The sequence below is a fragment of the Dreissena polymorpha genome, chromosome 1 (genome assembly GCF_020536995.1).
Source record: "Dreissena polymorpha isolate Duluth1 chromosome 1, UMN_Dpol_1.0, whole genome shotgun sequence".
Lineage (NCBI taxonomy): Eukaryota > Metazoa > Mollusca > Bivalvia > Myida > Dreissenidae > Dreissena > Dreissena polymorpha.
This window is the reverse complement of record NC_068355.1, coordinates 92,404,386-92,431,112: the sequence shown is the minus strand read 5'-3', so window position 1 is coordinate 92,431,112 and position 26,727 is coordinate 92,404,386. Positions and strand designations below refer to the sequence as shown.

General features: G+C 35.7%; 1 protein-coding gene across 1 annotated transcript in view; it reads left to right on the top strand.

Annotated features, from left to right (window-relative positions):
• The window catches only part of LOC127840943 (ras-related and estrogen-regulated growth inhibitor-like protein), a 40,031-nt gene extending 13,700 nt beyond the window's left edge, over positions 1-26,331 (top strand). Inside the window, exons 3-6 of the mRNA XM_052369410.1 lie at positions 17,081-17,211; positions 18,478-18,671; positions 19,767-19,890; positions 24,121-26,331. Coding sequence (XP_052225370.1) covers positions 17,081-17,211; positions 18,478-18,671; positions 19,767-19,890; positions 24,121-24,255 — 584 coding nt within the window. The 3' untranslated portion in view covers positions 24,256-26,331. The remainder of the gene's footprint in view (positions 1-17,080; positions 17,212-18,477; positions 18,672-19,766; positions 19,891-24,120) is intronic.
• The last annotated feature ends 396 nt before the right edge of the window (positions 26,332-26,727 follow it).

The following is a 26,727-nucleotide window of genomic DNA, read 5'->3' as shown; positions in this document are numbered from 1 at the left end:
TTTTTTTTAATCCAGCACATTTGGAATTCTTCTGTCTTGCTTTAGTGTTTCTTTGTCTTGTTTTCGCTTTATTCTAAATGTATCAATGCGCGAATGTACCATTGTATTTGTGTTCAAGTTGGCTTAAAATAAAATAAAAACCTTCATACGGGGTACATACTTTGGCCATATCAATTCTAAAGTAATCGTATACTGTAACAACCTCATTAATATCATCATCGATGTATCGTGTATTCTGAATGTTGAATTCGAGTCATGTCAATAACAATTAAGTTATAAGCATGAGTCCAATTTAAAACAAACGTGTACTGAAATAAAATAATCGTGTTGAGTTAAAAATGAAGACACTAATCAAAGCAGGATTAAGATATTAGAAAATGTTCATGTTCACGTTTGATACAAAATATTTTCGCAAAGAAACAAAGCTAACACAGTACTCGTAATACGTAAACGTATATTTTCATACTGATGGTTCATAAGGGCATTGCATTCGTTGTTGTGGGCTTTTCATGTCTGTTTTATGTTTAGCGATTGCGTACAATACCGTTTGCCGGAGTCCAAAAATACGTTACTGTTAAAAAACTGGCAAATGGTTCAGCTGATAAACACAACACAACTTATTATGATCAATGAGCGGTACATGTGGAAGCACTCCTATAGTAACAGTGCGGCAATTAACAATATCATGTATGAGAGTAGATTTGAGCTTTCCCAAACGCATAATTATGTAAATATACGGTAGAACGACACAAGTGTAAATAAGTTGGAAAATATTAACAAGAATTGGTTTCAATTCTGATGTATTTCTGGAGAACACTTGCACATACTAAATGAAATTGTGTATCTCTTGAACTTGTACTGTGATTTTCTTTTAAGCCGACAGCTGTTACAAAGTATAGTTCGTGTATTTTGTTGGAGAAAAGAATCCAAATATACTCAAAACGGTTGACTGCAAAACATATTATACTTCAAAGGATATTGTTAATCCATTTTACAGTTTATTTTCTCTTTAAAAAAGACAATACATTTTCAATGAGGTACTCTTATGACGTCGTCCTTGCAGATTTGATCATAAGCAATGATCTGGCTACATTACTCAACTGAAGAATCAAGCAAGTTTTAACAGACGGACTATTTGACCTTTTAAAAGCAACTGACAGATAAATATTTGAAGATTGTTTTTTCCGGTCACATATATATATACTATTTTACCACGGCCCCGACTTGTTTTGATAAAAAAAATGGCAGGGATATGAGTGTGGGTTATTCTGTTATAAACCATGGGCGGAGCCCATTTTATTAAGTAGTTTAGAAAATTCAAAGAAATTATTCGAAATAAGAACAGAACAGAACAGAATAGTTTATCATATCATCGTCATTAACATACATATAAATGAATAACAGCATGCGTTGAAGTTCACACAAAAACACACATCATTTTAAAGAATAAATAATCTAAATAAACACGAAATAAACATATTTCGTGAACATATTTCGTTAGAATGGTACATGGATGGGTTTAATATACAGTGGTCACACAATGTTATGCATATATATTTACAAATATAGGTATAATTACATATTTCTGACCGTTTTTTTTTGTAAAAATGTATTTCTTTTTAACACTACATATATATGACATTTTCTCTTATTTTAAAGCATGTTAAACAATACATGGCTAGATTTCTTAATACAGTTTTGTTTGAGCTATTAAGTAGTTTAATAAACTTAAACATATTTGGCCGGATTCTATAATATTTCGGAATTAATGCATTCCTAACATCATTATAATAAGGACATTTAAGAACAAAGTGAAATTCATCCTCGATGTCATTTAGGTTACATAATATACATTTGCGTTGATCTCTGTCAATATTCTGGTGTCTGCCCGTTTCTATGGATAATTTGTGAGAGGACAAACGTAATTTTGCAATAATGTTCCTATGTTTTTTGTTGTCAACAATATCAAGATACGATGATCTTTCAAAAACCGGTTTGAATTCCTTATATAGGATCATTGAGCTACACGACGTCGCACTGACATCCAAGTTGGTAATATACTGGTCTCGTAATCTGTTTTTGAATAACGGGATAAAGTGATCATTGTTAACAGATTCAGAGAATAGCCATACATCGGTGAAACCGGTTTGGTTAAGAATGTCACGTATTTTCGATGACCAATTGTTAGCATTATGTTTACGTTCAATTTCTAATCTTTGTAAAACTACAACTTGTTTAAGAATACAATTTTCCTGTTTCACAGTATGTAATTTCAAAAGATATTTAACCATCCTGACATATCTGTCGATATAAAAGGGAAATCGACCAACTTCGGCATATAGCGATAGTGAATTTGTTGAAATGTTTACGTTCAATAGTCTTTTACAAAATTTATGGTGAACGCGTTCAATATTTTCCGCTTTGATGGATCCCCAAACTTCGCAGTTATAGTTTAAAATGGATGATACATATGCGTCAAATAAATTAAACATGATATTTATGGGTACGTTCATATCTTTCGTTAAGTTGAACAAAGAATGCATTGCTTTCAATGCTTTGCCATAAAGTGTATTTGTTGCGGGCACAAACGATCCGCCACTTGACATCACAATTCCAAGGTAATTAAAATTGTTAACAATTTCTAGTTCTTGACCTTTATAAGTCCATGTGAATGCATTACTGATTGAACCCCCTTTTCGGAAACCATGACCTTTGTTTTTTCAATGGTAACTGTTAAATTCCATTTATAGCAGTAGGTTTCTAAATTGTATAATGACTCTTGAAGACCCTCTTGTGCTTCAGAAAATAAAACCGCGTCGTCTGCGAATAATAAGAGATAGATAGATATTTGTTCTAATGTCATACCGGCGTTTATTCCATTCTGCAGACTTAATTCTATGTCATTAATAAAGAGTGAAAGCAATATGGGCGAGATTATCCCCCCCTGAAATAGACCAACGTTACTATTGAATATGTCTGACAGTGAACCCATGTGTTTAACCTGTAATTTGACTTCATTGTACATAGATCGAATAAGGGTCAAGAGTTTACCGTCGATGCCCATATTAATCATTTAACTCCATAATTGACCGCGATTGATGACGTCATATGCTTTCCGGTAGTCAATATAACACCAAAATAGTTTTTCTTTATTCTGCAACTGTCTTTCTATGAGGACATTAAGAATTAATATTGCATCTACTGTGCTACAGTTTGGTTTAAAGCCGAATTGCGCATCCGTTAAAATGTCATCAGTTTCCGCCCAAATAAACGTGCTTAAACGCGCGATTTGTAACACATTTGATAAACAAAACACTTTCCGCAGAATGCATATCAGTTTAACCAGATTGTTGTTCAATTGTTGTTTAAGTATGTTTGCTTTTTGATAATTTGGTCTTTATTTTGCCTTTGTTTGACAGTATATATGACGTCCTCAGGATAATTTACTCGATAGAAGTTAATGAATGAAATCGACGCCCTTTTTTAACGTGTTTGTATGCTGACGTCAGGAAACGCTAGTTTGAAGTAAGTTTTTCGCGCAAAAGCGCGGGTTTAAACTAAAAAAGTATTTTATTAGAGCAAAGCAATGCATTACCAATTAAATATCTTGTTCTTTCACTTACATTTTGTAAAGCTTAAGATGGTAGTGTGTTTTCTTAAGTCTGAAATGAAGGTGCTCAAAACTGACACAACAATTATTTAGTATCGTGGTAAGATTTACGTAAGCAATATTTTTTTTGAAAACTAAACTTTGGCAATAAAGTTGAAAATGCAGTTCATAACTGCATAGCTCTTGTCAATACTATTGTCTATAATCTATGTGATTCCTTGAACATCCGGATATTGAATCTATTGAAATACAGCTTAACTCGTAACAAGAAAATTCTTTTACCATTTACCTAAGCAGATATTTATGTAGTTTACAGGAATTTTATCGTGTGAATTTTCACGTTAGCAGTTTATTGCGGAATACCTCGGGCGAACCAAAGTGGAAACAAGAAATTAAAATTGTTATAATTACGCTTGCTAATTATTAACTTATAAAATGAACACGATAATGTTTTCCGTGTTACGATGGTATTTTCCGTTATGAAACTTTGCTATTATTCTGTTTGTGTTGTTTAATTGATCGACCCCCCGCCTTAAAGAGGATGATGAGCATAGGAATGCCCTTCGTCCGTCCGTCTGCCAGTCCACTTGTCTGTCCGTAACGTTTTCGTGCCGCTAATTGTAACCCATGCTCTGGACGAATATCTATAAACGTGTCTAAAATGTTAAAGAACGTTAGAAGATGTCCAGCACGTATGAGACAGTCAAACCTGATTAATGTCAATATCGTTCTTGAGGATCAATGGCTGAAGTCTTTATTTTGTGTGTCTGTTTCATATTTTCTAAACGTTTGAATGATTTTATAAAACATGAATAAGATGATGGTCTTTGGAACAATGTGGATAATTTATCAGCCAATCAAACTGATTCATACGTGAAAGTAATCCAACTAGCTTTTATTTTCGTGTCCGGTTAAAAGTTCCTTTGCTCATGGGATTATTTTCGCGAAACTTAGTTACGCAGTTATTTGCGGTAGATTTGCCTTTAAACGTGTTTTGCTGCTTTGATTAAGCATGTCACACCGTCAAAATTAATGTAATATGGATCATAATTATTCCACATGGTATGAAAACCAAGTATCCATCTATTAATACACCCAGTTATTGCAACGTTGTTTGTTACTTTTCAAAAACTATTTCGGCAGGTATTAAGGGCCCGAACTTCAATTGCCTGAGCTATATATAATGATCAGTGTTCAAACAAGTGCTGATAAGAGCTGATTGCTAATATATATAAAGAATATGATTAGCGAATCCAATAATCATTTTATTCCAGTCCCTGTCTTTTATATTACCACCCAAAACTGTAAAAGGGAACGGGGGATGTAATTAATAAATTAATTACGAGTCATATTATATCATCCCACTATAAAAGTGAATTGAGCTTGATTATCACATTAATTGTGTAAGGCGTCTGGTCAAGTTTTATGAGATAGAATTGTGTGCGTTATACCAGCAGCTTGAACAAGCAGTTTATACGAAATTTAAGAGTTCACACTATCAATCAATAGAAAACAAAGCTTTACATTAGAAAGTGTAGCATGACTTAAGAAAATATCAGCAAGCGCAAATTCACAAAATATATACTCAATGCAGTTAATCACAGCTCTGCCAAAATAGTTTTTGAACAGTAACAAACAACGTTGCAATAACTGGGTGTATTAATACATGGATACTTGGTTTTCATACCATGTGGAATAATTATTTTCAATATAACATTAATTTTGACGGTGTGACATGCTTAATCAAAGCAGCAAAACACGTTTAAAGGCAAATTTACCGCACATATATGAATTCATATAAATCTATGACAGAGTTTTTTCTCCACTAAACCGTCCGACCCTAGTTGTTGGTACCAACCTTAATCTTGTCTTTGCATTCCACGTTGTGTTTTTGAGCATTTTCGCTGATTACTATGATTTTCAATGCATTCTATCATTTTCGCTAAATAAAATTAAACGTGTACATAATTATAATTTACACAGATATATATAAACCTTTATTACAACAAACAACTTTTCCGCTCACCGTCGAAATTTTATACTTCTGACAAGAGCACCGTATCCTTCTGTCAAAAACATGGCCGCAAACATTTTGGCGAGTCCAGAAATGAAAGAAAAAAACGAGAAAAGAAGGTAAGTTGGTAATAAAAAGATATTCCATCGAACGAAGTATATACTTTACATCTTATTGCCGTTTACCGCATCAAAATTATGTCGCTATTAACTTCAAAATAGTGAAAACAATTTGAGCATGTCGTGAAAGAAGTGACTTTCATGACGCGAAAAATCGTATTTTTGCAGATTTTAAACATTTTAAATGAAATATTTTTTTGTTAAACGGTATTTTATGGTAGAAGAATCAATTTACAACACATTATGGCATGCTTTATTGAATATGATTTTTACATTTACACGTGTAAGCAAGTATGCACCGCTCAACACTGACATTATAGAAATATGAACACCGCTCAACAATGTCCGCAAAAGTACCGCATCTTTATGATTTTTTGGCACCGCTTTATTCTGATATTTTTTCTTTCAGAAGGAAGAGACGTTCAAATTCATGTTTGAACAAACCAACTATTCTCAGTGTGCTCAACTATTCTCAGTGCATGATAGTATGATAAAGCTATTCTAATTCGAAAAATGGTGGTAAGTTTGGGGTCATAATTGTTAACAAATATAAAGCAAAATATTAAAACAATTTCACATAATGGCTTTATAATTTGAATCACGATGGTAAAAAATGTACAAACGGTTTCAAAGCAATATTACAATGTACTTTGAAAATATTTGGTTTTCAATTTTAGTGTAATACTTGACGGAAATAACTATATATGATTCGAACCCTTTACATCTCGTTAAAACGGACCGCGCTGAAATGTCTTATCGATGGAGAAATGCACTCACAAGCCTCTATAGACAGTCTAAAAAAGTTTTTTTTTTATAATTGTAACCCCTTTGTTTCTGATATAAGTAGTCGAGAGCATCTTTGGTATATATCTTTGGTTTTGGCCACAAACACCAAATTCATAGATCAGTAAATGTAACCAATGTAACATCACTTTGTGTACTCTATACATAAATAAATTTATTATTTCCTTCGGTTAGTTTACACCAACATTTGCTTATACCTTTCCATAATCGTAGCTGGACATCTTTTTTACGGATTATGAATCTGAAATCAATAAATAATAATGATCAATAATGATTGTATTTTACCACAACAATATAGACAAATTGAAACATGAGAGTTAAACATGTGCCCTCCACGTACTGGAAAGCAAGACAATCGATCCCGGTGAACCTTTTTTGGTGCAAGCATGCCATCATTTTCAAGATCAATTCTGGGACATGTAACTTTGATAAATGGAAGATTATCGTAAATAAATTTAGCTCACGATGGCTCGTTCTAGCTTATCATTTAAAACCATGTGCAGAAGTTAGCGGTGCCACGAATTTCAGTTACACGGAATAAAAATACGGTGTTTATAATCAGTGTTGCGAGGTGCACCGATATTTATGTAAGTGATGCATGTTTTCACCAAATAATTAGGCCTTTAACAGATATTGATACTGTAGGTTCGTATGGCATGTTCTTTTTATATATACAATAATTTTAGTCTGTCAAATCAGGTCTGACACATCGACAATCATCTGATTATTACATTTTTCTCACAATTACGAATGGTGTCGAGCGCGACACGACCTTTTGTTAACACTATTTGAAAGTCATGCTAAATATTCCACGACTAGTAAACTTTTAAATAGACGACATATTGGTTCAGAAATTTGATGGAGTGCTTCGGAAGTGCCATCATTTTGCAGTGTCCTATAATAAAACATTTTGTCACCCACTTGCCTGGTATTTCTTCGTCCGCCATGTTTCTTTTCGCCAGAAGGATACGGTGCTCTTGTCAGAAGTATAAAATTTTGACGGTGAGCGGAATAGTTGTGGTAATCGCCTTATCACAATGATACTTGCTTTTTATGTATCTAATTTAAAGTGCATCAATGTTAACAAGTAAGAATTACTTTTTTCATATGACAACGAAAGAAGATGGTAGTAAAGATTTATTTGCCAACCACGTTCTTCAAACTATTTACAATTCCAATCAACCTTATACTGTTTCAAACATACTGTTAACAAAGCAGTTATGATTTTCAAGATACGCCACTCAATAACAGAATGAGATTAGCTTTGGTAATGACAGCGACGCTTATGATGGCATCTCTCTTAAAATTTTGCGTAATTTATATTGCTGTTTCAATGGCTTGTAAGACTATGAATGTCTTTATGAGTATATTTTTGTGATTTTATGATATTTTTTAACCCATTTATGCCTAGTGGACTCTCCCATCCTTCTAAATTGGATCAATTTATTTCCAAAATTAGGGATGTCTAGTATATTTATTTCTATATTTAGAATATTTCTTACAGAAATTCCTTTAAGCAAACAGCGCTGACCCAGATGAGACGCCGCATCATGCGGCGTCTCATATGGGTCTACGCTGTTTGCCAAGGCCTTTTTTCTAGACGCTAGGCATAAATGGGTTTAACATGCTGAATTGTCTTCTTCAACTGATTAGAATATATGAATCATAAATGCCAAACATGCATGCTGTGCAAGCTGCTCATAGTTTGTATAAAACAGCGTGTGCGTACTACGTTATATTAAACAACCTGAATTATTATAAATACCAATTTTAATGATCTTTGTAAATTAATAACTATATTTATATCGTTCAACTGTACAAGCGTTATACACTTTTGTCGTACATGTAGGAAAATATAATGTTATTTATCATTAATTTAATACTTACACCACTTGTACGACTTTAACTTATCTTTGGTTATATCAAAGAGATGGGTTAAAATAAATTAATAGATTAATTGGATTTGCTAATTACCATCTTTATATTATATTAATTGGAAAACACGGATAGAAAATTGGCATGCAGAAATAACTGTGTTACTAACTTACCAACCGTTCTGTTAAAAAACACAAAAAACACTGTGTTCCAAATGTAAATTCCTCAACTTCAATGATAACATTGTTTGTTTTGATTTCTTAAATGCATGGTACCTTTGTTATACCTAGAGTATTACTTCAATGGTTTATTTATTTGCATAATCATAAAATCGTAAGATGAAGTTCGGTTATACAGAGAATTATTGTGTGTAAAATTCATTATTGTTATTCCACAAGTATAGGAAAGTCAATCATATCTTACAAAAATGTCGATAGATTACATAAATAAAACCAACAAAAAGCTAAAGTAACAGAAACTCTTACTTCAAAAGATTGTGTATTTTAAAGTTTTCTCGTATCACCCTCCCTCCAAACACAAAAACAGACAACAACAACAAACAAACAAACAACAACAACACACCAATAACAGAACAATCGAATTTTGCAAGCAAGAGAATGGTCTAAATGACAACAATAAATCGTCTGCGGCGATATTTATTTCGGACATTTATATACAATAACATGGAAATGGTGATCATGGTCCGTCTGGGTATCGAATACAAAAAAGCTGTTCCCATGTCACTAGATACCAGGTAAAGGTCACATTTCAAGGTTAAATTTCAAAATAAGGAATTCTATCACCCACGCATTTTCCGGGACATAATTCATTATCAATGTTCTAAGAATTGATCGCCATTCTCATCGGCGTATTTTGTTTTAATACCCAAGTCCATAGGTTAAAAGTCAGGGTCTAATGCAAAGATATTTACCTTTAAATATAAGAAATTCATCTTAAGCACTTTGTCTGAAGAATTTCATTTCAAGCATGGATGAATATTTAAATGATAAGCATGATTGATGTTATCAGCTTTTTCGTGTTCCTGGGAACGAATGCAATTGTTACTATGCAAGGTCACAGATAATATTTAGAACGTTCATTAACGCTGAACATTTGTTCGAGCCAATCTGTAAAACAATACCTGCTTTTTTAACATGAATTCATGATGGCAAAGTAAAGCTTATGACAAAGTGTTATATTTTCTTTTCTTTAATTTGATACATTAATAAATTTTGCATAATTGTTCAGAAGAAATAAGTGTGATGAAAAAAAGACTGCACGCACGCACACCCCCCCACACACACACATCGCACGCACGCACGCACGCACGCACGCACGCACGCACACACACACACACACACACACACACACACACACACACACACACACACACACACACACACACACACACACACACACACACACACACACACACACACACACACACACACACACACACACACACACACACACACACACACACACACACACACACACACACACACACACACACACACACACACACACACACACACACACACACACACACACACACACACACACACACACACACACACACACACACACACACACACACACACACACACACACACACACACACAACACCTCATATATCAAATGTAATAGTCATAATGCAAAGTCCAAAGTCATATATAATTGATAGACTCAAATAAGTCATCAAATATGTGTTTTAATAGTCGCAGATCAAAATGATTGAGAGACGGAATGTCTAACGCAATATGTAGGTCTTCGTTCACACGGATGTTTTTTTTTTTTAATAACTAAGTAGATTTGATATGAATGCATAACAGAGCCTGGTATGTTAAAGACCAACGTTTGTGTTCAATGTGAATGGTAAACACTTTGCCAAGAGCATTACTTTGCCCAGCATGTATTTTATATCACTATAAGTGACAGCCATTTTAAAACAGATTTTGAAGCGCTCAAACAATTCAAAGTTCAGGCTTAAGTTAGACGTCATATTGTATAATATAAAAATACTAACCTGTGGCTAGATAGAAGTGACAAGGGAAGAGGTGGTAGCGGCAGACGTTAGTTGAAAAATGGCGCTCAAAAACAGATCTCAATGTCAAAGTCACCATTCAAAGTCATACATCATTACATAGAATTGTGCATATCTAGTTGTTGTTGCTTTCGTTCTAATAATTTGCAAGAAGTTACAAAATTACTGGCGGCAATTGAAACATTCAGTCTTTCTAAAAATAAAATATTTTTTGACGTGTGAATTTTGTGAAAATGAAGAAAATGAAGAATAATAAACCTTTGAATGGGGCGGCTAAGCTTAATTCTATATTACTAGTATTTCTTATGCATCACATAGCATCACAGAGCGGGGATTTCCGCTAATCGCAATCTTCTTGAACTGAAATAATTGGTTAATAGTGAAATTGCTTAAATGTTGCAGTACATTAACTGTGTTTATTAAGCTCTGACAAAAGTACACAGTGTATGTCTGTAATGGCAATCTTTTGATGGTTTGAATGACGATGTGGTTTGCATACACTCAAAATATGACCAATAGCCATGCAGATTACATATGTGTTGTACGTAAAGTCCGTACATCCGTAGTTGATTCTGAATTTAGATCTAAAATATCGTGTATTGTTGATACGGATATTAGAAGAAACCTTTATATTTTATTGCATAGGACAGCTGGAATTCGACCTGAAATCTTAGCATTATCGTAACTTGGAAACTCAACTAAATGATTGTTGTTATGTACGAGATGCAATTTTGGCTTATTTTATAGTACATTATTTTGTTTAGTTTGTCCATTAAATGCACGACTTTTGTATATTATTATTTTTAAACAAAATCCGCATGGACTTTGCTCAGCTTAAATTAAATTAAATCGTTAATACAACTTAAAAGATAGAGATTGATAGATAATGCGAATTGGTTATTGTGTTACTTTAACTGTTTTTATAACGTGAAAAAATCATATAATATAAAATAGTTAAAATACTTTTACCATCTTAATAAAGTTTTAACATGAAACAGTTTACAAGAATTATGAAAAAAAATAATACCTCAAATGACGTTCGGTTTTCAAGCCACACATTGATTTACTGAACCACCACAGTGAGGGGTAAGGTTTATACCGCGGTTTATATATATACGATACGATATGTTAGACCTTCCAATTTAAACAGAAAACATTATTCAGACTGATGTAATGCTATTTTCAACATAGTTAAGAAACATGTAAAAAATGCGCTTAGTTTAAGACCTAGCCTATTTTTTCATTTTAAGTTTACTCCGTGATGTATAAACTCTATACTAGAAAGATACTAGATTCTATGCTGCTGTAATTTCTACCTACTTTGGAATCTGATATTAACAAAATCTTAATTAAAAATATTTCGTGTGTAAAAATGCAATTCAGTTCATTTAGTTAAGTAATTTATTCGAAGAGAAGCATCGTTAAAATGGTTTCCACTCGTCAATGTTGGCTACATGTTCTAACATATATGCCATGGTTTATATTTCAATCACAATTGGACGGCTACGAAAATAAAATCGACATCACATAAGTGAATGTCATAAAAATGACAATTTAAGATTAGGTTTAGCGGTATATTAAATTATTAGAAGCCCGAGTCCAGTTCGAAAGCTATTCAATATATGTGTTCTTAATTGTATAATTACAAACATTTAAATATGGTCTGCATTAATTTTATCTCGATCGCACAAAAAGCCTTATGTTTATTGAAACGCTCTTGCGTCCGTTCCCGATGTAAACTCAGTGCTCGGTGATTTAGGGAAAGATCTTGAGTATATATTCCAGAACAACTACAGCGTCAGTATATTGAGTATGCCATGTCGTACATCTGTTTTTTATACACATAATAAGTCGACACGTCAACGCTAAACATCGCCCTTTTTATTTATTTCCAAAAGCTGACACTTCTGTGAAAGTATGGATTCCACAGTACTTGCTTTCTACAGGTATAGTGGTATTATTAATCAATTTTAACATCTACTTCATCAGTGTTTGACGTTATCGAAGCAGTGTATGAATGTTCAATACGCAATACGTAATCGAACTTGCCGTGTGGTAGGGGGACTTTATATTCCAAACGCAGATGACGCCGTAACACCGATTCACAAATTATATATTGGTTACTGATAGAACATTCGTGTGAGTAATGAGCTTATATTTGAACACTGGCTTTCATAAATAGTTGAGGCAGTAGAAGTTCATACCTGTACGGCACATTTATGCCTGTTTAGAGATACTATCAAAGGATTCGTTAAATCAACAAACGGTGTCGTTTAAAAATTGATTAATATTGATATGATTTAGTCTTAATTGAATATACGGTGTAAACGTCACCAGAATTTTAGGATTTTGTATACAATTATTTTTTATATTGAAACAAAAACTCGAAGTAACAAGTGCTACATTGTTTCATTTCTGTTGGACTATTGACTTATTGTTTCTCTCGTGGAATCATATTGATTTGAGCTTTTTTAAAGCTAAATCTGCAAATGGTTCATCATGAAATCTTGAAACCATGAAGGGAGCAGTGAATATAGTTGTTATCGGAATGGAAAATGTTGGAAAGACAGGTAAATAGTATATTCTATATTAATTTCGTGATGAAGTTTTTGACGATATGCATGCTCTTACGCGTTATGTATGTGCGTGTGGCTCGTAGTGAAAACTGTAAATAAAAGAACAAAACAAAATCATAACATTTATGACGTTAATGGTTGATTCAAGTTTGTAAGAGAATCATTTCGTCTTATTATTTGACCCAATATATAACTGGTTGATTTTCACAAACATTTATTTGCATAGTTTCAATTACAAAAAAACTCGAGCTAAAGTAAAGAAATTTAAAGCTCTCAATTTGACAAAGTTTGGACCTTGGTTCTGTTTGCAGAACAACTTTAGATTGTAATATATTAGTTAAATTCGCTGTTATACGATTCAGTATTTAAATTTCAATATAAAATGCACATGCTTTCTCTGTTCTATTATAGCAAAGATTGAACATTAAAATCACAAAATATTCATTGTCAAATTCATAAATATTCAGGTTTATTTGATACGAATATTTTTGCTTTTGTTAAATTTAGTAAGACTGCATAACGTTACATCTTTATTACATGTTTTATGCTGTTGTTACATTGTATGTCAGAATCCCAGTTTCCTTGCTGTGTTTTTTCTTTGCCGGTCAAGGATGAGAAATTAAGTTACTTTATACTGCATTTAATTTGTCACTGTATATTCAGTATTAATAAATGAAAACGTATTCTCGTTACTGCCATTTGATTTGGATTGAGGTGACATTCGATTATTTGTATTTACATTTATATGTTTTGCCGATAAAACTTGCCAAGTGTTAGGTTTGATAGACTTTAATCAATCAGCCATTCATTCAGACCGCCATGCCGACAAATGTCAAAAGTACCCATTGAATGAGTTAATCTTTGTAAACTCTATTGACTTACTGCCTATTGCGTGAGTATCCTTTTTTTTTTTTAATTTTACACCCCGAAAGCAAAAACAATATTTCTTGAGTGTGAATATTATTTTTTGCTTAACATTGTAGTATTAGATTTGTGAACAAAACGGTCTTATTTAAGCGTTCGTTTTTCTGGTCAGCGATGCTTGTAAAATGCCAGCATTTATGGCATTGTTACAGCAGTTGGAATTGTCAGACTAAAAACGCACAAGAGGGGGAAAAGAAAGTATTACATGTACGAATGCTTTGGACTCTTTCATCATGGACACTTTCCATTTCAATGAAGGTCATGTGTCCGCCTTGCTAACATTTGGCGGGGTGGCATATATCCGGAATGAAAAGCGCTCGAATTTCGTAATTTGCTTAAGTGTCAACTGAACTCATCATCAAAAAGGAAGTGCTAACGTATTCCTAAAGCAGTGATATGAATGCGCGGTAACGATCTACTTGGCGTCAACAGCGAACCTGTGATCTCCTAGAGCCATAATGTTTTGCAGTCTAGTGCCCAAAATCTTCCACCGTGAATACGCACTTTAAAGAATAATTTAAATAAGCAATATTTATCAAAGTTGAGTGCGCCACATTCTGTGGGAAAATTTTTTTTTTCAAACGTAAGCCATACAAAGAAGGCATGCTTTGGGTTATCGGAGTTGAGGAGACGATACGAGCCCCATGTGTCCATGAGCTTTGTCGTCATGTGGCACGATTCCTGTGTATCCCGCTATTCGGGGTTCCACTAATGTACATTAATGAATAAGAGATGGTTTTGTGCCCGCAAAAGCGATGAGGTCGCTGTTGCCTAGTGGATATGGTAAACACCTAGCGACCGAGAAGTCAATGGTTCTATTCACATTGAGGGAGTGTTCTGTAGATCTCTCCCAAAGAAAACAAGTACTTGTTTTAGCCTGGAATCGGCCGTTTTACATAAGACTTGGGCTTTCGATGCAATAGAGATTAAATAAATAGGTTTAAACTAAAGGCAATTTAAACCTCTTTGCATCTCTATAGACTCTATTATGACGAATACCACCGTTTAAGCGTTTTTCAATGGTTCATTTTCCATATATAATGGGCCTCGTATTGATAATAAGGCGTTTCACTTTGATTTAATATGTGAGCCTGCATAACAATGCTTAAATGTACCTCAAACGCGTCAATATGTATTTTAACTGTGCATATGGCCTGTTCGTGTTTGTTGGTGTTCTTGTATTTTGTGTTGCGATTTTGTGCGCATTTTGTCAGCTCTGTATAAATAATAAATTTTTACAATTCATACAAGCAATTTAATACATTGTATTGGTTTTTATAATTGCTTCATGTTCGAAGAGGTTGCTTAACGATAAATCACCGAATATACACATAACATTAACTCCGGTTATAAGTTCATGGAGTTTCATGTCATACTATAAGCTTATATTTCTGAACGCACATAATTCGTCGCTGGAAAAAGAAAATAATGAATATATTTTCATTTCTTTAATGTCTGTTGGATTTAATTAATGCGTTAGTTATTGATATTTAAGGCTTTATAATCACACAATCATAAACAGTAGATAAGTAATGAAGTAATTACCATAGATCCCTTGGGCGATTATTATCGAAACATCTAGAGTTGTTACTTGGCATACTTCTGTTTTTTCATTTAATCGTAAACCAAATCTTCAGAACATTTGCTGAAGTGGTAAGCATTTAGCTCTAGTAAAACAGTTGCAACATTAAGGATGTTACAAAACCGATGTAGGTGTCAGGAAAACTACGGATCCGTATGCGCCATTTGCTGCACAATGTTGCCATTGGGAGATGACAATTTTTTTCATGAGACATTACCCTGTCGTTAAATTAAAGGGCTGTAAATGTAGTACCCGCTTCCTTGTTTGCTTCCTTGTATTTATTTAAAATGTCAGTTAAGTGGGCGAAGTAAATATAGTGGGATGGACAAGTAATCAACGTCATCAATAACTTACAACCTTGACTACAAATATTTTCAAGTTTTATTTCGAGGTTTTCCAAAGTCCACCAAAATTGTTTACAAATAATTGTCTTATTATATTGAGTTACAATATTACCATGCTCCCACATAAAGCTCTCACAAAGGATCTTTTATCATACCACCGCATTGATATCTGCCTTATATAAAGTTTCCTGATATATTTTTTATATAATGGTCAACAGGAAGTTCTTTTATTCTATTACCAGATGAAAATCGATAGTATAACAACGATTGTATAAACTTTACCTTTATACAATCGCTATTTTTAGACCATGGTTTCCCGATCTCTATCTAAAGAACACTATATGTTTCAATGTAACGTCATAGCAAATAATGACGTTGAAGTAAACAAACACTTTGGAGTCAACTTGGAAAACCAGCGCTGTTTCTTTGAATTTTAAAGTATTTTACTCTTTTTGAACGATAAACGACCACAAAATAATAGGATAAATAGAATATTATGTGAGTTTTGGATAAAGATCAAGTTTATCATGCTCGAACCATGCTAGCGCTTGGCAAGCCTCGCGCTACATCGGTTCTAAGCCTCGCATGATAAACTTGATCTTTAAACCAAAACTCACATAATATTCTCTATATATCAGTCATGTGGGAAGGATGATCATATTACTCGGAATCAACTATGAAATAATCATTTTTAGTAAAATCGAATTAGATTCAACAAAACAAACAATTTGATACCAAGATGTAATATATTTGAAACACGAAATGCAACATAAACAGCAAAATACATTTTATACAAATATTTAGCGCGTGCTCATGACGTCAAACGACAAAAGTCATATTCTTTCCCGCTAAAACTGCAGCTTTTTAGCGATTTTTTTCATTATTTATTTAATCGGGGAAGTAGAGGTATGACAAACAGAAAAACAGGTTACTGCCTGATCTTTTTGTATTATATCAGGCTCGGCACGAATAAAATAACGGCTCGACAAGCCTCGCCGTTATATTATTCTAAGCCTTGCCTGATATATTTTAAAAAAAGATCAGGCAGTAACCTGTTATTCTCTATAAATCATCGCATGTATGGTAACTCGTTAGGGTGTTTTCGCATATAAAGAAGCATAAATAACATTCATGTGTTCCTGTTTAAATGTGAAAACGTTTTTTAGTTGATTATTCTCGTGTATACAGCTGTCGTGGTGCGCTACCTGACCGGAAGGTACCTGTCAGAGTATGCCCATGCACCGGAAATGACGTATGAACGCATTGTTCCAGTGGACGGGAGGCAAGTTCCGCTCAAAATCACAGACATATCTGGAAAGGTAAAGACAGTGCCTGTGTGTATAAACACTGTGTATCTAGGATGCGCCGATATATATGGATCTAGCCAATGTGTAGTTATGCATTTTTAAACATATTATGTTATCAACGCCTATGTTTGTTTGGAAATTTACATTTAAATATATATCTATATAATTTATTTTCTAAACTTATTACAACAGGAAAACGCTTGGTCGATAGATCGATCTGTTTAATGTTATTTGGGCGTCAAAAGTATACTATTTCAACTTATCCGACCGACCCTAATTGTTTGTGCCAACCCTTAACCATTTTGGTTATCCATGGTTAATGTTGAATGTTCATAATTGATCATATCCACTAATCTTATGGTCAAGTCTGTGATGTGGTTTTCTACTATTAATCCTATACGCTGATTAAACATTAAATAAACAAAATATAACCAAACATAATGTAGAATTAAGATCGTTGCATAACCTTATCAAAGTAAGAAATCGTTAAAAAGTTTACGAACACAAACACTTACTGACATATCTAACCTATTCTATGGCGCACTGTTAGTGGAAACAATTGAAATTTTCTTCCAGTGTGATAAATTACTTTCATTACAGACGCTTTGTAAGAGTATTGAACGTTGTTTCGATTAAGCGATTTTCGTTATTTATAATGTAGTTTCTGTCAATATATAAAACAAAAATATTACATTTGAATTGAAAAGAAAATTGTTTGTTTTTTTGTCGCATTTGTTTTATTAAAACTGGTCTTTGCAGCTATACGTTGGCTTTTGTTTTTTAAGATTGAGAAAGCCAATTTTTGCAAAATAAAAAGTAAAAAGGACCCGCGTTTATGAATTTGTTTGTTTGTTGTTGTTTTTCCAAAATTAATTTCTGCGAATGCCATATACAGGTAATTTTCCACATAAATATGCTTCCACAAAATATTATTTACAATCAAACGACATGGAACGTGATCCGTTGATTTGATAGATTCCGCAATTTCCTGTCGTTAAAGTACACCTTAAACTGTCCATGCAAGCCGCTTCCTTCATGAAATTAGCCGACTAACTTTTGTTAATTTAATAGACATTTTTATTTAATAATGAACGTTTAAAAAGTCTGTGTATGCATTGAACTCATACTGTGGAATACATCAAGTAAAATAGGAAAATTAAGCTATTTAAGTAAAGACGACGTTGTGGGAATATGTCAAAATTTTACTTCAGTAACGTTCATGTTTTTGCTGCAAATAATGACTTAATTCTATCCCCCGCCCCGCACTCCCCCATATAGAGCCTGGAGACGAAGGCCAGCAACAAGGACTTCCTATCCAAGGTGGACGGCATCGTCGTGGTGTACGCTATCAACGACACGCCCAGTTACCACGTGGCCGAGGGCGTCTGTAACTGGGTCCGGAGGGACCGGAAGTCGCCCGTACACACCCCCATTCTGTTACTGGGAAACAAGGCGGACCTAAGTCACTGCAGGTTCGTCGACTTGCTTTCATATAATTTAAGACGCAACATCAAACCATATCGACGAGATAAAAAATATATAATATTTTTTATTGAAGGGTTTGATGATAACGATTTTGTTGAATTTATTAAGTCATGATTAATCGTTAATGTATTTGCTCTCAAAGTCAGTAATATTTAAACAAAACACAATAAATTGAAACTTTTTTAATTTACTCGTAAATTCACCATCATAATCAGTATTAAGTCATCGGATCAAATAATTTGGGCTTTATTCATAAAGTGATTTTGAGGTAAGATAAATATCAATAATCGAACTATTGTAAATTTAATAAGCAAAACAACGCATATAGACGAAATTGATGTTCAGGTTTAAATATAATAAAATTCAGTTGCACAAAAAGTATGCAAATATATTGCATTATATGATTATTTTCCGACGTAAAGTAACTTGAAAAACAACCGGTCATTTAGAATTGATACATATTCATATTTTGTAATATAATAATCAGATTTGTACATAACCTAGCTGAACCCGCCTATCATACAGAGTCATTCATGCTAACGATTTATGTGTAACTTGTTTAAAACGCACCGGCCCCATAGTCACCGCAGACTTCTGATTGTTCTTAAGACAAATAATTAACAAAAAACACGGCCGACATTTTAAGTCTTACTAGAGATTGGTGTTCCGAAATTTTATCATTCGGCTTTAAGAAAAAAATTGCCGTTGATATTAGCATCGTTGGTGTCCGATATTAGTACATATTATCTGAAATAGTTTCATATGCTAGAAGTTAGTTGTTTGTCGGTATTCTCACAGCTCAGGACACCTAAACTCATTGCACAATAAATATTGAAATAAGTAATATTTTGCAAAAAATATCTTTGGTGGTACTCAAGCGACAATATTATATAAACATTCTCCATATAAAAGTAAGTTTCTGCTAACTATCTATTTTATTAATTTGGCCTGTAAAAAACAATTTTGTGTCTATATACATCAACAATAAATAGTCAGATGCATCTCACAAATTATTTAGTAATAAATATCGCTCTACTTTTCTCAATGGAGACTTATAAAAACATTCTGTGTATTCTACGCAGGTGTGTTCCGTCCCCAGACACAGACGAGACACAATGGACCAACAGCAGTTGCCTAGCAACGGAGGTGTCCGCCTCCACCCAACCCGACCATATCAACTACGTATTCACATCGCTCATCAACAAGGTTACGACATAGACACTGGATCATTCCTTAGCCGTGTACCTGATGAAAATAACTATTATAGTTCAACTTATTATTATATTATATTATATTATATTATATTATATTATATTAAACGCCACCATATCGCATATTGCTAGCGTAACGCCAGTCAATTGAACTTGTGAGCCCTTGTACATCATATAAAGCATCCTGTAATCGGTTGCAACCCTAGAGGTACCAACTCTCAGCGGTTGCATCCCTAGCGGTACCAACTCTCAGCGGTTGCAACCCTAGCGGTACCAACTCTCAGCGGTTGCAACCCTAGCGGTACCAACTCTCAGCGGTTGCAACCCTAGCGGTACCAACTCTCAGCGGTTGCAACCCTAGCGGAACCAACTCTCAGCGGTTGCAACCCTAGCGGTACCAACTCTCAGCGGTTGCAACCCTAGCGGTACCAACTCTCAGCGGTTGCAACCCTAGCGGTACCAACTCTCATCGGTTGCAACTCTAGCGGTACCAACTCTCAGCGGTTGCAACCCTAGCGGTACCAACTCTCAGCGGTTGCAACCCTAGCGGTACCAACTCTCATCGGTTGCAACTCTAGCGGTACCAACTCTCAGCGGTTGCAACCCTAGCGGTACCAACTCTCATCGGTTGCAACCCTAGCGGTACCAACTCTCAGCGGTTGCAACCCTAGCGGTACCAACTCTCAGCGGTTGCAACTCTAGCGGTACCAACTCTCAGCGGTTGCAACCCTTGCGGAACCAACTCTCAGCGGTTGCAACTCTAGCGGTACCAACTCTCATCGGTTGCAGCCCTAAGGGTAATAACTCTCAGCGGTTGCAACTCTACGGGTACCAACTCTCAGCGGTTGCATTTCTAGGGGTACCAACTCTCAGGGGTGGCAATTATAGCGGTACCAAATCTCAGCAGTTGCAACTATAGGGGTACCAACTCTCAGCGGTTGTAACCCTAGGGGTACCAACTCTCATCGGTTGCAACTCTAGCGGTACCAAATCTCATCGGTTGCAGCCCTAGGGGTACCAACTCTCAGCGGTTGCAACCCTAGAGGTACCAACTCTTAGCGGTTGCAACCCTAGCGGTACCAACTCTCATCGGTTGCAACTCTAGCAGTATCAGCTCTCATCGGTTTAAACTCTAGCGGTACCAACTCTCGGCGGTTGCAGCCCTAGGGGTACCAACTATCAGCGGTTTCCACCCTAGGGGTACCAACTCTCAGCAGTTGCAACTCTAGCGATACCAAATCTCAGCGTTAACACCCTAGGGTTACCAACTCTCAGCGGTTGCAACCCTAACGGTACCAACTCTCAGCGGTTGCAACCCTAGCAGTACCAACTCTCAGCGGTTGCAACTCAAGCGGTACCAACTCTCATCGGTTTCAACTCTAGCGGTACCAACTCTCAGCGGTTGCAACCCTAGTGGTACCACTATCATCGGTTGCATCCCTAGGGGTACCAACTCTCAGCCATTGCAACTCTAGCGGTACCAACTCACATCGGTTTCAAATCTAGCGGTACCAACTCTCAGCGGTTGCAACTCTAGCGGTACCAACTCTCAGAGGTTGCAACTCTAGCGGTACCAACTCTCATCGGTTGCAACTCTAGCGGTACCAACTCTCATCGGTTGCAACTCTAGGGTTACCAACTCTCAGCAGTTGAAACCCTAGGGGTACCAACTCTCAGCAGTTGAAACCCAAGGGGTACCAACTCTCAGCGGTTTCAACTCTAGCGGTACCAACTCTCAGCGGTTGCAACCCTAGTGGTACCACTATCATCGGTTGCATCCCTAGGGGTACCAACTCTCAGCCATTGCAACTCTAGCGGTACCAACTCACATCGGTTTCAAATCTAGCGGTACCAACTCTCAGCGGTTGCAACTCTAGCGGTACCAACTCTCAGAGGTTGCAACTCTAGCGGTACCAACTCTCTTCGGTTGCAACTCTAGCGGTACCAACTCTCATCGGTTGCAACTCTAGGGTTACCAACTCTCAGCGGGTGAAACCCTAGGGGCACCAACTCTCATCGTTTGCAACCTTTGCGGAACCAACTCTCAGCGGTTGCAACTCTAGAGGTACCAACTCTCAGCGGTTGAAACCCTAGGGGTACCAAATCTCAGCGGTTGAAACTCTAGGGGTACCAACGCTCAGCGGTTGCAAACTAGGGGTACCAACTCTCAGCGGTTGAACCCCTAGGAGTACCAACGCTCAGCGGTTGCAACTTTAGGGGTACCAACTCTCAGCGGTTGAAACCCTAGGAGTACCAACTCTCAGCGGTTGAAACCCTAGGGGTACCAATTCTCAGCGGTTGAAACCCTAGGAGTACCAACTCTCAGCGGTTGTTACTCTAGAGGTACCAACTCTCAGCTGTTGAAACCCTAGGGGTACCATCTCTCAGCGGTTTAATCCCTAGGGGTACCAACTCTCAGCGGTTGCAACCCTAGGGGTACCAACTCTCAGCGGTTGAAACCCTAGGAGTACCAACTCTCAGCGGTTGAAACCCTAAGGGTACCAACTCTCAGCGGTTGAAACCCCTAGGGGTACCAACTCTCAGCGGTTGCAAGCCTAGAAGTACCAACTCTCAGCAGTTGAAACCCTAGGGGTACCAACTCTCAGCGGTTGCAACCATAGCGGTACCAACTCTCAGCGGTTGAAACCCTAGAGGTACCAAATCTCAGCGGTTGAAACCCTAGGGGTACCAACTCTCAGCGGTTGAAACCCTAGAGGTACCAACTCTGAGCGGTTGAAACCCTAGGGGTACCAACTCTCAGCGGTTGCAAACCTTGCGGTACCAACGCTCAGTGGTTGCAACAGTAAAATACATCTTATGTATATTCTTTTTCAATAAAATGTTAAAGTCAAACATGAATTTAGCCATGTCGTGCGAAAATTATTCTTTAGCGATATACGTTCAGCTTCTTTACAGACCAGTCTGCGCATCCGCGCATTCAGGTCACTAAGATACCCTGTCCGCTAATTACATAACGGTATATTGCTTGACTTTATAACGAATAGTGTTGCTTCTGACCATGCTCACCAACAGCGCAGGCTGATCTGGAGCTATGCTTGTTTCATATGGCATAAGACCCATTTTCGCGTGACTGTATACTTTTATTAAAAATACACGTGGACTATTCCTGTTAATCTGCTATTGGTTACTCAATTTATTTAGCGTGTTGCGCCGATTTATTTCCAGTATTTATTAATGAAAGAAATCCCATCATTTCGCTCAGAAAAGTGCGACGCAAATGGTATTTGGTGTAATGGCAAATCTTATATATACACCGTTTTAAACATTAAACTAAATTTCGAGCATCCCCCGTGATTGATTAGTTTAGTTTCAACCTGTTATTTTTTAGCTCTATTGCATTGAAAGTAATATTATTTGAAACCTTCTCGAGTCCATTGCCTGTGCCTTGGACCGGTACTTGGTGTCTTCGGGGGAGATCTAAATAACGCTCTTACAGTGGAGATCGAACCCGTGACCCCCATTCGCAAGGCGGACAGCATATCAATTACGACAAAGCGACCGGAATTAATTTAGCAAATTGGAGATGGATTACTCATCTTCTGGTATAATGATTCCATAATAAATCACACCCATTAACGTGCGATACCTGATTACCCTTTAAGTTAGCAGGCTCCCCTGACCTTTTAAACGGATCAAATAATTTCAAGAGTAAGGTAAATTAATCGATTCATAAATGCAATGGAGATAAATGAATCCCCCAGACATGAGCACTATAATCCGCCTAAGTTAAGAAACAGGCGCGTGCCACCACGTGAGTGCGCGACTGCAGTACACGCGATGCGGTCGTCTGCGAAGATAATTACCAGATATATCACAATATGTGTGATACTGGGGATCACATTATCAAGTTATTTGAAGATTGAGATCTGTTTTTGTTCTTTTGACCGGCACTTTTAGCGCAAACACCTGTCGACTAAAATAATCTTTTTGCACTACTAACCAATCACCCAAGTGTCATGATGACTCATATAATTGTTGTTTCTTGTTTCTACCTTTACGCCACTGCTTCTAACTGTGGTAACGTATTCGAAGACACTAGTAAAATTAGCAAGTTATATTGTTTTAAAAAAGTCAAACTACACATGTGTTTTTCTAGATTTTGTATAAACTGTTCGGGGATTGTTGTATCTTTTGCAATTCATTGTCATTGCTACCCAAATAATTGTCTTGTCATGTTGTACGCCATGTCCCATTTCCATCATAGATTCTGGAGAGACGTGAGGCCACCCTGAAACCCCGGAAGATGTCACAGAATCCTCTCGGGTCCCCTAAAGTCATCCGGGCCACCATAAAGCGCCGCTTTAGCGTCTTCACAAGGGAGCGAACGTCAACCATGTGACAGGGTTGTCTGTGTACAGTCATGTTGTCGCTTTTACACGAATCGTCGGAACCAACATTCGCTCATCTCCGCTTTACTTTTTATATACAATGTCATAGTTAAAGGAATATAATTATATGGTAGGTTCGACAATGGTGTGAATAAATAAGATCAACGGTGCGATGTGGTATGCTTACACAGTTTTTGTGTCGTGCTTATAAACGCACGTACGCCTTTGTACGTCAGTGTGATTTAGAGACATGAACGCCTTCACGCTGAAACGGAAATCAAACTCTTTGCATTGTGATGCAGATACCAGGTGGTAATCACGTGGTAACAATTCAAAGGACGTCTTTGTAACCATCGCGCTATAGTGACAACATTATTTAAACGTTTTGACGCTAAAACGGCATTAAAACGTAAACTACGGCGATCCGAGTAACAGCAACGTGCTACCCTAGAACTGACGTTGACACTTCAACAAAACGTCATGTCTGTTGATATTTAATAAAATAGTTTTGTTGATATTTATTATAATATTTGATTTCTATTTCTAAGTTTAACATGTTTTAAAAATAAAATGGATTTGATATCAATCCGAGTATTTCAAATTCTTATCTAAGTCTATGTGCAATAACAATAACTATTACTTTGTTATTTTACTCTCACTCAAGAGGAATTTTAGAAACGCTAGATTTTGGTATTTGAATGAAAATAAACATGCATTATGATTTGTGTTTTAATTTTGACATAATATTACATTTTATGTAAAATACAATTAAAATTCATTTCTTCATTTAATGTTAAATAAAAGTGTGAGTTAAATCCACCAGTGGCCATCCGTACCAATCGTTATTATCCTTTACGCCGGACTATTAACCTTTCGACTTAATGCTAATATTATAATCCGACTAAAATATTGATATGAACTGGGGTTTTAATCTAATGTTTTACCTTTCCTGTAAATACTTGTTCTGGATTCATTCACTCCAATAGTCAGTGCGTTTTAACAAACATAATAAGCAGAATATGTATATGAATCTGACTATTAACAGATCCAATAACATAAAAATCAAACCATGTTTGCTACTTGCCATTTTAACCAGGAATGCGGACATTGTTCTTTCTTATTTAGGTTGACTTGGAGAGTGTCTGTTCCGAGACGCCCTTTTACTCGAGTTATTTATATTGTTAGCGAATTGTTCATAACTAAAAGCACTGTATTGGGTTAATGAACACATATATTTTATAAATCCATAGGTGTTGCACAATTATCTTTGTTAGTCTGATTGTTATTCACATTTTTCACTAGAAATTGTCATGTCATTTATCCATTTTCCGCCATCTCGAAATGCTGACTAATGGGTAATTCTTGCATAGCAACATACTGCTGTGTTTACATTTTTATCGCAAGACCTATTTTTAGGCATTAGGTAAGAAATCTACGCTATTATTAGCATGTGTAAGGTTAACATTTAGTTCATATAGTCTGTTTTAAATTGTTTTGTCATTTAAAGTCTATTTTATGATTTATAGTGTTAAACGTGCGAGCGTTCCATAATTAGTCACGGAAGTTATTGTTATTATTTGGTCACAGTGACCAGTTTCTGGTCACAGTGACCAATTTTTGGTCACAAGTGGAACGCCGCGGCTATATAAAGTGACCAAATTTTGGTCACAAGATTCATTCTAGTCAAAATCTTAAGGCAGGCAACATCCACGCCAATTTTTTCTTAAAAAGTACTTTTTCTTTTCGTGAGAAATTTAAGTAACTTATAATAACAGTAATACCTTTGTAAGCAGATAATAAAGCGAACATTTAACATATTTTATTAAACTTGAACATTATTTAAAGTATTCAATCTATTTTGGTTATGATCGTTGGCAAGTGTCATTGGTCCTTAAATTCGGTTGAAGTCCCGTTTACGAGTGTAATGTTCATTGTAAAATATCATCTATTTTTGACGCGCAGTTTACCGTCGCAAGATTGAAAGTATTGTAAAACCTTAACTAAGGTTGCATGGCATTTTGTTGTTGGAAATATAACATTTTGTTGAGTTATTCGTGGAAATTGAATAAAAGTTGTTTGAAGTTGAATCGGACTTTGAGTTAAACATTAACCACCATTGATAAGGAGCGCACTAACGGAGCGTAACATAATTATGGTGACGGCGGTGGAATCAGCTGTTATATGCTGGTCCAGTGAAATGAACAACACGCAGAATAAACATTGGGTGTTAATGTAAAATAAAACCGCAATAAACTAACGCTTGATATTTACGCTACCAAATTAATTATAAACGAGATATTTAGCACATCTAACAGAAGATAAATAATAAACTACACTAGAGTTGACATGCACGTTAAATAAATAAAATAGAATGTATTTTTAAACACATATTAACTAAAAATTATACTTAGCGAGAAAAGTAATAAACATTTCTAAACATGCTTTCCCAAAATCGAGTTGATAGCTAAAGAAGTTTTCAACGA